Genomic DNA, 13,014 nt, shown 5'->3' with positions numbered 1-13,014 from the left:
CCTGCCCCAACTTTGCTGCCACATACTAGAACACCATTCTCAAACATGCCCTGTATGAAGCGACACCCATCGTGACCCAAGCCACCTGATGCAGGCCTCGGCATGTTTCATCCAGCGGTGCTCTAGATGGGCTGAACGGCCATGGAGAAAGTTGCAAACGTCCGCAGACTTTCTCCATTACAAATTCATGCTCAGAACCTACAACCTAGCCCTCCACCATGCCAAACAAGTCTACTTCACCTCTCTAGTCTCCACACACTATCTCACAAACCTAAACGGCTCTTTGATACTTTTCAATCCGTGACAGATCTTAGTGCTGAAGAGCTGGCTGCCTACTTCAAAAAGAAAATCGATGACATCCAGCAGCAAAAAACTTCCTAATCTCAGACTAGCCCTAACCTTAGTCTCGTCAGTAACAGCTCCTGCTCACTCTCTGTACTCAGGTCAATGACAGAGGAAGAGGTCTCCAGATTGCTTTCCTCTGCTCGCCCCACCACCTGCGCTAGCGGCCCTCTCCCCTCACACCTCCTCCGGTCCCTCTCCCCGGTGGTTATCTCCTATCTCACCACTATATTCAACCTCTATCTGACCTCTGGCATTTTTCCCTCATCTCTTAAACATGCCATCATATCCCCACTGCTAAAAAAAACTGACTGTTGCTTCTAACTACTGACCCATCTCAAATCTCCCCTTCATCTCCAAACTACTAGAATGCCTGGTTTACTCCTGCCTTATAAGCCATCAGAAAACTCTCTTCTCGACCGCCTATAGTCCGCTCATTCAGTGTCTGCTTTGCTGGCTCTACCTCCCCATCTCTTTCCCTTGCTGTTGGGGTACCCCAGGGCACAGTCCTTGCCCCCCTCCTTTTCTCTATCTACACAGCCCCTATTGAACAAGCCATCAGGAGATTTGGCCTCCAATACCACCTCTACACTGATGACACCCACTTATACAACTCTTCCCATGACATCTCTGCACCTTTCCTCCAAAACCTCACTGACTGTCTGTCCGCTGTTTCTAACACTATCTCCTCTCTCTACCTACAAAAAGCTGAACCTCTCAAAAACTGACCTACTGGTGTTTCTGCTCTCTACTAACTGACCTCATCCTGACATCTCCATCTCAGTGTGTGGCACCACCATAACTCCCAGAGAGCACGCCCGCTGCCTTAGGGTTATATTCGACTCTGATCTCTCCTTTACCCCCTACATCCAATCTCTAGCCCGAACATGTCAGCTGCTACCTGTTGCAAAACATTTTTGTGGTCAGAGACACAGCATACAGCAGATTAGAGTTATCATACTGAATGGCAACTTCAAGTCACAATGTCACAGAAGAATTTGGGAGTATAAATTTATGGCCATGTTTGATTCCCTCAAGAATGGAATGAACCTCAGCCGAGGATTCTTCCATAAGTGGAGAATATGAAAGGTCTGAAGGAGGTCAAGAGGGATTCATTTTTTTTAACTTGGCTTGTAATAATGTTTGCTGTAAAGCTTGTTGTAACACCGTGTATTTTTGTTAGGCATTAAAAGGTATATCTACAAGATTACTTGGTTTCTCTCACTGAGAACAATCACACTTAGCTGCACCTCAAGAACATCGCAAGAATCCACCCTTTTCTCACTATGGACACGCTAAAAACGCTCGCTGTTGCCCTCATCCAGTCTCTGCTCGATTACTGCAACTTGCTGCTGATCTGCCTCCCCTGCACCAGACTCTCCCCCCTCCAATCCATTCTGAGTGCAGCAGCCAGGCTCATCTTCCTGTCTAGCTGCTACTCGGACACCTCTGCCCTGTGCCAGTCACTGCACTCGCTGCCCGTTAAATACAGAATTCAATTTAAACTTCCTTCCTTCATTCATAAAGCTCTCCATAGCACTGCATCGCCCTAAGTTGCCTCCCTCATCTCAATCCAGTCTGGGCCCTCCGTTCCACAAACAAAATCAGACTGAGTGCCCCTTCAATTAGAAGTCTCCTTCCTGCCTCCAAGACGTCTCCAGAGCAGCACCAGTCCTCTGGAACGCGCTTCCCCAAAATATCTGGGTAATCCATGACTCACAAAACTTCAGGCGTGCCCTAAAAACGCACCTCTTCAGGGAGGCATACCACATCTCCTAAACTGAACCCTTCTGTACTCTGCCTGAAAACATGCTCCCTGTCCTAGTGACTGCAATCCCTGCTAGCCGCCATGAGCCACACCCTGCAGTCACACCGATTCAGCCACTACACGGCTTAATGTCTGACCATTGTTTATATGTATAGCATTCTTCACTCTCCACCTCACCATACCGTGCACCAGCCTTTTTACCTTCTATATCACCCCATTAGCTAAAGTATGTAAGCTCGTTGGTGCAGGACACTCACCCCTACTGTCTCCATCAACTGATTACTACATGTAACTGTGGTTTTTGTATTTTTGTACTTTTATCTTTCTGTATTCCCCTGTTTTAGTAAGCGCTGTGGAATATGTTGGCGCTATAAAAATAAATATTATTATTATTATATTATTATTTTTCCAGGCTATTATAAGGCTTATAAGTTTAGTGGCAATTTTTAGAATTTTGAAGAACATTTCCAAAACTATTTTAGAGACCAATTCAGTTCTGTAGTGCCTTTGTGGGACCTATATATTAGAAAGCCCCCATCAATCACCCCATTTTAAAATCTGCACCCCTCAAATTATTGAAAACAGCATTTACCCATTTTAGGATAACAGATTTATCACCTTCTTTTCATTTTTCGTCCCTGCCTTCCAAGAGCTATAACTTTTTAAATTTTTCCATAGCTGTATGAGGGTTTGTTTATTGCGGGCTGAGTTGTATTTTTAGTGGGTTTAGTTTATAGCATTCACAGTGTAGTAAAAATGGCAGTGGATATAAAAAGTCTACACACCCGGTTAAAATGCTGGGTTTCCACCTTCAATGTGACCCATTATCTGTACAATTGTATTGGAAAACAAACTGAAATCTTTTAGGGTGATAAAAAAAAAATTAAATAATGTGGTTGCATAAGTGTAAACATTCTCTTAAGTTTGGGCATGTGGTTGCGTTCACAATTAGCCAATTACATTTAAACTCATGTTGAATAGTAGTCAGTACACCACTGCAATTATTTAAAGTGAATCTAATTTACCCCATATAAAGTTCGGCTCCTCTAGTAGGATTTTCCTGACACATTCCTAGTTGCATTTTTTAGAAAAATCCTTGGTCCACAAAGAGCTTACAACACATGAAAGGGATCGGACTGTTGAAAGCCATCAGTCAGGACAATGGAACCAAAATATTTCCAAGGCATTACATATACCATGGAATACAGTGAAGACTGTCATCAAGAAGTCCCTCAAAAAGTGACGGAAATACCAGAAGAAAATCCATTTAGGAGGCTGTCAAGAGGCCTACAGTAGCATTAAAGTAGCTGCAGGCATTTCTGGCAAGTACTGGTTGTGTAGTGCATGTGACAACTATCTCCTGTATTCCTTATATGTCTAAGCTCTAGGGTAGGGTGGCAAGATGGAATCCTTTTATAACAAAGAAAAACTTCAAAGCCCGGTTATGTTTTGCCAAAACCTGCATCAAGTCTGCCAAAAGTATGGGGAAAAATGTGTTCTAGTCCAAAGAGACCAAGCTGGAACTGTTTGGCATTAATTCCAAAAAGTATGTTTAGTGCAAAGCCAACACTGTGCATCACTAAAATAACACCATACCCATAGTAAAGAATGGTGGAGGTGTGGCAGCATTATGCTTTGGAGCTATTGTTCTGCTGCTGGATCTGGGGCTTTGGTCAAGGTGGAGGAAATTATGAACCGTTCTAAATATCGATCCACTTTGACACAATAACTTCAGGCTTTTTTGCTAAAAAGGAGGAGGAATACCTCCAAAACAAAAAAAGAATGGCTTTACCAGAAGAAGATCAGAGTTTTGGAATGGCCCAGCCAGAGCCCAGACCTAAATACCATTGAAAATCTGTGGGTTTACCTGAAGAGAGTTGCACACAAGACCCTTGCCCTTGCAATGACAGATTTGGAGCACTTTTGCAAGGAAGAGTGGGCAAAGATTGCCAAGTCAAGATATGTATTTTTAATGTGACTAAAACATACCATTTTAACAGGTGTGTAGACTTTTGATATCCACCTGTGTTCTAGTAAGATTATGGTGATACTAAATTTACGTAGTTTATTACTTTTCTATTTTTAAAAAGTAAATAAAAAATTTTCTTAAACAAAAAATGCAATGCGTTGCCGTATTCCAAGCATTTACATTGTATAGGTTTCATTTTTATAGCCTTCAGAGTGTTATATAAGTGACATTTTAGTGTTATTCTGCTGTTAGTTTGGTTCTACTAATAAATGTATATATTATGTTTTACAATTAAAGCAAGTTTCATCATCATATTCAGAAAACCTTAACTTTGCCATATATGAGCTGGGGGTGGGCGGCTTGCTTTTTGTAGGACAAGCTGAGGGTTCCATTGGTTCCATTTTCGGACACAGACAACATTTTGATACCTTTTTATTGCAAATCACATATTAGCAATATACTGTTAGTACAAATGCAGAAATACCAAATTTCCATTTTTTTTATTACAATTCATTTTAGTACTATTGCAAAATAAGAACATTTTTTCATAGAATTTTTTTTTTCTCTTTTTTTGCATTACAATATTCAGAGAGCTATGACTCTTATTTTATTGTTTATAGAGCTGTGTGTGGGTTTTTTCTCTGGATGAGTTGATGGTTTCATTAATACTATTTTGCAGTGCATGACTTTTGCTTTTTTTTTGGTATGTGGGGCGGTGTGATGATCAAAATCAACAATTCTGGCATGTTTTTGGTGTTGGGGTAAACAAAAAAGATGAAACTCGGGCATTGTTTATTTTTTCTTTCTTACACTGTTCACTGTGCGGTATAAGGGCTTATTCCGACAGGCGTATATCGGTCGGATTTTCACACCCGGCCGATGTACGCTGTCCCTCTCTACAAGGGAGGAGGCAGACCTAGCCGAGAGCTAGTGCACTGAGCTCCCTTCCCCTTTCCGCCCCTCACCACTGCTTGCAATGGGAGGGGTGGGACGGGGCGGTGCTAAGTTTTTCCCCGCCTCCTCCCATTACAAACAGTGGTGAGGGGCAGAGAGGGGGCGGGAGCTCAGTGTACTAGCTCCCGCCAGGCCTGCCTCCTCCCCTTACAGAGGGGGGCAGCGTATATTGGCCGGGCGTGGAAACCCGACCGATATACGCCTGTCTGAATAAGTGATATTTTGACTTTATTCTACAGAGCAGTCTGATTGAAAAGACACCAAATTTATATAGCTTTTGTTTAACTACTTTTGTAACAATAAAAGCACTTTACATGCAAAACCCTTTTTCTATTGCTATATGATGGTGATAACATTTTTCTTTTCTTCGTTGGAGGTGTGTGACGACTTTTTGTGGATGAGTCGTTTTCATTGATGATATTTTTTGGTACATACAATTTTTCAGTCACTTTTTATTGTATTTTCTTAAGACAAAATGAACAAAAACACCAATTTTGGTATAGTTTTTTGTATTCTTTTAATGGTCTTCACCTTGTCGACTAAATAATCTGATGCTTTTATAGTTTGTGTTGTTAGAAATGTAGTAATAGTAACTTTGTAAGAATTTTTGAAGGGGTGTTTCAGATAATAAATAGCATTTTATTAGTGAAATATTGTTTTTTATTTTTTATTTTTACTTCAATTTCTTTATACATAGAATTTTTGTTTGCTTTTTTTGTTTAGAATATTTATTAGTTCCACAGGGGGACTTCAAGGTGTTATTGGTTAATCGCTTACATAATGCACTGCACTAATCATGTACTGAAGTTTTATTTATAATAAACTGATTGTTAGGCTTATTAGACCCTGCATCTGGCAGTGCCAAATAGGCTTTAGTGAATGGCAAATGTGGAGGCCATTGCATTGTCTTTTCGCAGCAACAGCAATCATATAGATGCCGATTGCCCGAGTCACCTCTAAATACTGTGGTCAGCTCTGCCTTTGGTATCTAAGGTGTTAAAGAATCATGATTTGAGCTAGCTCTGATTCTAGCCTTTGTATAGCGATCCTGGCTGTCAATTATGGCTGGGGTTGTGTGGTGATTAGAGATGAGCGAACGTACTCGGTAAGGGCGATTTCGCAATCGAGCACCGAGATTTTCGAGTACTTCACTACTCGGGTGAAAAGTACTCGGGTGCGCTGTGGGTGAGCGGGGGGTTGCAGCGGGGAGTGGGGGGGAGAGGGAGAGAGAGAGGGCTCCCCCCTGTTCCCCGCTGCTACCCCCCACTCCCCTCTGCAACCCCCCGCCCCACAGCGCACCCGAGCACTTTTCACCCGAGTAGTGAAGTACTCGAAAATCGCGGTGCTCGATTGCGAAGTCGCCCTTACCGAGTACGTTCGCTCATCTCTAGTGGTGATCATATACGCTCTGCTTTTGAGCCTGTGCAATGACCATTACGTACATATAGGTCTGGATGTGAGAATGAGACCCTTTCCCTGACATATATGTGCATGAAAATGTAGGGAGGTGTTAAAGGGAACATTGAAACCAGCTAATTAGTTTTGATTGTTAATGTTTGTGTCTTTTGACATAAATTGTAAGTAATGCTGTTTTGATCAATTTAAGTCTATGTTCACAATGCAGAATTTGCTGCTGAATCCGTATGAATTCTGTATAGATTTTGCATGGCTTCAAATCCATGGCATCCATCCTAAACTGCGTGCAGTTGCATGATAGCAGCAGTGCAAATCCGAGACACAAATCTGTGCTTAAACGAGTTTTTCCAACACAGATTGAATATACCCAAGCCCTTTAAAACAAATTCAGTCTTAGAGATATGGGGAAAACTAGTATATTATCTATCTTATTATGCATAAAGTAAAACTATTTTTGCTCCCTAACACAGACTTTGTTTTATTTCTTAGGAGTTTTGGATTCACCTCTTATTTCTCTTCTTTTCTGGACCATGGTTTGCTTCTCAGTTATGTCTCTTTTCACAAAGCGTTATGGTCTACGACCACTTATTGTGGCATTGATCTTGCGTTCCGTGTATTACCTGGGAATTGGTCCAACACTCTACATACTGGGAGCTTTGAATGTAAGGTTTTATGTCCTTTATACTTCTGAAAATACATAGGTGACAGGAGGTGCCATTACTTTTTGTAGGCTCGCTTCCCACAGTAAGTACAGAGAGCCAGAATAAATTCAGAGTTTTGGTGAACTTTGTCCTTTCTTTGTGCATGGAATAGAATCATAGAATGGTAGAGTTGAAAGGGACCTCCAGGGTCATTGTGTCCAACCCCCTGCTCAATGCAAGATTCACTAATCCCAGGCAGATGTCTGTCCAGACTATTCTTGTAGACTTCCATTGAAGGAGAACTCACCACCTCCCATGGCAACCTGTTCCACTCATTGATCACCCTTAGGCTGGGTTCACACGGGGCGTATTCCCGTCGGAAATCTCGCGGTTTGGCCGCAGCAAAAACCGCGAGATTTCTGCCGGGAGAACCGCGGCGGTTTTGAAGCGGCCCGGCCGCATGCTTTTCCGTTGCGGACGGCGCTCCCATAGAGGAGAGCGCGGCCGCGACATAAATAAACAAAAAAAAGAAAGTAAACAGACATGCTGCTTCTTTTGAAACCGCGGCTGCGGCCGCCGCAGCCGCTGTTTCAACCGGATTTGCCGCAGCGGATTAGCCGTCCTGTGTGGACAAGATTTCTGAGAAATCTCATCCACATGGCTGGCTAATCCCGAGATTAGCGGCCGCGGGCGGATCTGCTGCGGCAAAACCGCGGCAAATCCGCCCTGTGTGAACCCAGCCTTAGGCTGCATCCGCACGGGCTACAAAATCTAGCTACAAAATCATTGCTACAATGTGAAGCCTATGGTTTCCAATGGTTTTCTTCCCATGAGCGATGTTTTGCAGCGATACAGATGCAGCCTCACAGTCAGAAACATTTTTCTAATATCTAATCTATGTCTCCTCCCTTTCAGGTTCATCCAATGGGAAGCGATGGCTTCTAGTCTTTCCTTGTGCAAATGAGAATAGGGCTGATCCCTCTGCACTGTAACAGCCCTTCAGATACTTGTAATCAGTCAGCTATTAAGTCTCCTCTTAGCCTTCTTTTTTGCAAGCTAAACATTCCCAGATCCTTTAACCTTTTCTCATAGGACATTATTTGTAGACTGCCCACCATCCTGGTAGCTCTTCTCTCAACTTGCTCCAGTTTGTCTATGTCTTTTTTTAAGACACATTATTCTAGATAAGGTCTGACTAAGGGCTTATTCACATGACCGTTTTTATGTTCAGTTTTTCTGTGAGTCAAAACCAGGAATGGAGAGAAAGTCTAAGAGAAAGATTTGCATGTCTTCCATATTTTGGATCTGTTCCTGGTTTTGGCTCACAAAAAAATGAACATAAAAACTGTCGTGTGAAGGCGCCCTAAGGAAGAGAGGAGGGGGATAATTGCCTCACGTGATTGACTTTATGCTTCTCTTACTACATCCCAGAATTGTGTTTGCCTTTTTTTTGCTACTGCATCACATTGTTGACTCAATTCATTCACTTCTGTATGTGCTCTTTTCATTTTTTTTTGCCCACATGTAGGCATTTCTCCTTGTTAAATGTCATTGTGTGTGTTCCAGCTTTACTAGATCTTTTTGAATCCTCTCTTTCTTCTCTAGTGTTAGCTGTCTCTCCTAGCTTTGTGTCATCTCCAAATGTTTTCCCTCAATTGCCTCCTTCAGATCATTTATAAAAATGTTGAAGCATTTATAAAATGCTTCCGATTCTTCCTTCTTTTAGGGATTGCTAACAATTGACAATCTCTGTTTGCAATATTTCTAAACCTTCTTGGACATTTCTGTCCTTAAGAACATCCAGCCATTGGATTCTTCTTACCGTCCATTAAAATCTGCTTTTCTGAAGTCCAACCTTGAGGTCTGAGTTTTCTCAGGTCTTCTTCCCCTTGTTATCCAAAATTCAAGAATAGCATGATCATTGCCTCTTAACAGAACTGTTAGAAAGCACACTCTTTTAGTGAGTAAGAGCATGCAAGTACCAGTAAGTTAGCTTGGTTTATGTTTACCCAGTAATTGGATTGTGTGGGGCACCAAGTTTGGTGGGCTACGTATGTTCTGTTTTACCCTTCAGGAAACACTAGGTAATGTCAGTCCAAATCTCAACTTCAGTATAAGGCCTCTTTCATACGGGCAACAGCGATATCGCATCTGTGCTCTGAAGGGAGGCGGGGTGTGCTTGAAATATCGCTCGAAAACGCAGTTTTGGGTGGTGTTATGCAACTTTTACAGTAGGAAATCCTACGGTTTCCCCAAAAATGAGCCCTGGCTGCATTAAGAAAAACAACAAAAAACACAATACATTACCCAAGAGGGACTGTCCGGCTTCGTCATATGTCTCCTTTGCAGCTCTGGCACACTTGGTTGTAGTTTTCACCAGCGCTTCCTGGTCAGGGGTTCAAAATGGCTGTGATTGGTTCACTGATTGCCGCAGTGATTGGCTGAGCTGAGTTTTTGAATCCCTGACCAGGAAGAGCTGGGTGAAAGCTACAAGCAAGTGTGTCGGAGCTGCAGAGGAAATGTGTGGTGGAGCCAGACAGTGTCACTTAGGTGACGTATTGTTTTTTGTTTTACATTTTTTTTAATGTAGCTAGTCCTTATTTTAGGGGAAACTGTAGGATTTCCTACTGTAAAAGTTGCATAGCACCACACGGAAACTGCATGTTCGGGCGACGCAACACAGAGGAAAGTTCTATAGGGAAACATGGGCTATAAAACATTTGCAATATTCAGCATGCCGCAATTTTTTTTCTTGTAATGTAGCAGCGTACAAAGCATCGCTAATGTGCAGGATCCCATTGGAAAGCATGCATACATACGATTTGTAGCGCTGTCGCATAGCGAGACAAATCGACGATTTTGTCGCTCGTGTGAAAGCGGCCTAAATTTCATTTTCATTTATTGTAGATGCATCAACTCTTCTTGGTAATTCACACGTATTTATTTGTATGAATGAAGAAAAAATACTGTCTTTAGTGTAAAAAAAAAAATCGCTTTTAATCTATTCTTTATTTTATGGCAAGTGGATTTCTGGCTGCATCTCTAATTTCTGCACTGTTCTTTTACTAGAATGTCTTAGTCTACTTTTTACATAGAACAAGGCCATTTCCAACATAACCTATCCCATTCACTCAACTCTTATGCTTTTTTAATTCTCAACAGCTGACGAACAAAATTGTTTTTGTGGTTAGTTTTGTGGGCAATCGAGGAACCTTCATCCGTGGCTATAAGGCCATGATAATGGATGTGGAGTTTCTTTATCATGTGGCCTACATTCTTACCAGCTTTCTGGGAATCTTCGTTCATGAACTGTTTTACAGCATCTTGGTAAGTGACTGGAGAATCGACAAACAAGCAAAGATATTATATGCTTTCCATCTCAGAATGCAGTGCTTTGACTGCAAGACCTTAAGGTTTAGAAGTAGCTATACTTGTGTCACAGCCTAACTTTTGAGCTTAAGCTATGAGACTTGTACAAAGAAGTACAGTATGTGTGTGTGTCGAGCCAGATCTATAAAACATAGCTATATGTAGCCAGATCTATAACTTTAAACTATCCCCAGCAAAAAAAAAGTCTACACAGCTCTTCTATTGCACTGCTGTGGCAGAAGTTACAAGAATTATCCTTTTCCCCTGTAAATGCCTTTCTATTAAGCTGTTCTGTTCTACTCTTCAAAAACCTGCTGATATTTCCTTTGGGATTTCATAAAGTAGATGATAGAAATCAAGTTATCAAAAGCTGCACATGGATGCTGAACTGAAAAATACATTAAAGCCAATTTTATTTACAACTTCAAGTAATGGAGAATAGGTTTGATTTTTCTTTTGTTGATATTTTAATATGATTTAATTTTATTTCTCCTTCACCTTAAGCTTTTTGACCTGATATATCGGGAAGAAACATTATTTAATGTGATTAAGAGTGTAACACGAAATGGCCGATCAATTCTTCTAACTGCCCTGCTTGCACTAATCCTGGTCTACCTCTTCTCCATTGTGGGATTCCTCTTCTTGAAAGATGACTTTATTATGGAAGTGGATCGGCTTCCCCAGGGTGAGTTGTAGAGGAAATGTCATTTGTATTATAACATTGATTTTTATACTAGTCAGTCTAAATGGTTTATTCATGAAAGTTCTTTTTTTGCATTATAAATTACAACATCTTAGACTGATGGGCTCTAAAAAAGTAGTTCAGATGAGTCTGTTTCTTTCTCTGCAGCTCCCCTCACTATGACTCAGGCAATGGGATCAAATTCTTTTACAGAATATTGTGGGAAGGACCAAACTGACTGCACTTCTGACGTTACTATACTTGATAATACAGAAGGTGAATAGACTTGTATGACAATGAGGTGCAAATTACTGTTAAACCTGGTACTGCATTATTTGTCTTACCGTATATACCGGCGTATAAGACGACTTTTGAACCCCGAAAAATCTGCTCTGCAGTCGGGGGTCGTCTTATACGCCGGTAATACAAAAAAAAAAAAAGTGTAAAAAAAAAAAATTTATTACTCACCTCCCACGGCGTTCTGTCGCGCTCCGGCAGGATGTCGCTCGCTCCGGCAGGATGTCGCTCGCTCCTCGTCCCCGGCGCAGCATAGCTTTCTGAATGCGGGGCTTGAAATCCCCGCTTCCAGAAAGCTAATACACACGCCGGCAGCCATGACAGCATTGAATGGCTGTGATTGGCTAAAGCACACGTGGCTTCAGCCAATCACACTATTCAATGACATCATTGAATGGCTGTGATTGGCTGAAGGCGCACGTGTTAGCAATCACACCCATTCAATGATGTCATTGAATAGTGTGATTGGCTGAAGCCACGTGTGCTTTAGCCAATCACAGCCATTCAATGATGTCATGGCTGCCGGCGTGTGTATTAGCTTTCTGGAAGCGGGGATTTCAAGCCCCGCATTCAGAAAGCTATGCTGCGCCGGGGACAAGGAGGGAGCGACAGCCTGCCGGAGCGAGCGACATCCTGCCGGAGCGCGACAGAACGCCGTGGGGGGTGAGTAATGAATTTTTTTTTTTTCTCCACTGTATACCGGCGTATAAGGTGACAGTTGGGGGGTCGTCTTATACGCCCCGTCGCCTTATACGCCGGTATATACGGTAACCCAAAAATCACAAATATAATAAATACATTACCCTTGCAATATACCTCAGCCTTTCCTTTCAGCCTCTCAGTAATAGTCGCTGGCCACATTGGAAACTATTTATTTAATAATGTATGCACACTTCTTAACTGTAAACTGTGTAGAATTGCATAGCATTGTGAAGTGTAACGGGAATGCAGTTTGTGTGATAATTGCAAAGAAAGCTGACGATAAATCTGCAGACTTTCCCCTTGGTTATTTCGGTTTATGAAAAGTTTATGCTGATATTTTAAGTCTAACATGCTAATATTTATAGAATAAATTATTTATTAGATATATATTGGCCAGACTTTAAAGATGATATCGAATAAGAAGTTAAAGTAATATTCAATAATTATTTTCAGTTTTGTATTGTTTCTAGAGATGAGTGAGCATGCTCGGATAAGTCAGTTACTCGAGTGAGCCTCACTTCTCGAGTAACTGCATTTTTGTCTGAGCGTGCTCAGGGGGGGCGGCTGGGGAGTAGCGGGGGGGAGGGAGAGAGAGATCTCTCTCTCACTCTCTCCCCCGCTATCCGCCGCCGCCCCTCCCCCTCTCCACCGAGCACGCTCGGACAAGAAGGCAGTCACTCGATAAGAGCGAGGCTCGCTCAAGTAACTGACTTATCTGACCGTGCTCGCTTATCTCTAATTGTTTCCTTTTCTACAGTGATAAGAAGTGTGACCATATTTGTTGCCCGCTTTAAATTAGCTTCTTAGAAACTGATGATCGCTGTCATTTCATTTTGTCAGAATGTTCGATCGATAATAAGGTCATAGATTTGTA

The 13,014-nt window shown here is 41.9% G+C and overlaps 1 protein-coding gene across 3 annotated transcripts in view; it reads left to right on the top strand.

The window, feature by feature from the left end:
- The window catches only part of ITPR3 (inositol 1,4,5-trisphosphate receptor type 3), a 665,728-nt gene that overhangs the window by 590,287 nt on the left and 62,427 nt on the right, over positions 1-13,014 (top strand). For all 3 annotated transcript variants that reach the window (XM_066609086.1, XM_066609095.1, XM_066609083.1), the window contains 4 exons: positions 6,939-7,111; positions 10,253-10,417; positions 10,964-11,144; positions 11,310-11,417. In XM_066609086.1, coding sequence (XP_066465183.1) covers positions 6,939-7,111; positions 10,253-10,417; positions 10,964-11,144; positions 11,310-11,417 — 627 coding nt within the window. The remainder of the gene's footprint in view (positions 1-6,938; positions 7,112-10,252; positions 10,418-10,963; positions 11,145-11,309; positions 11,418-13,014) is intronic.

This window comes from Eleutherodactylus coqui, chromosome 1, assembly GCF_035609145.1.
Source record: "Eleutherodactylus coqui strain aEleCoq1 chromosome 1, aEleCoq1.hap1, whole genome shotgun sequence".
Lineage (NCBI taxonomy): Eukaryota > Metazoa > Chordata > Amphibia > Anura > Eleutherodactylidae > Eleutherodactylus > Eleutherodactylus coqui.
The sequence above is the reverse complement of the archived record's forward strand: the minus strand, read 5'-3'. Positions and strand labels throughout refer to the sequence as shown.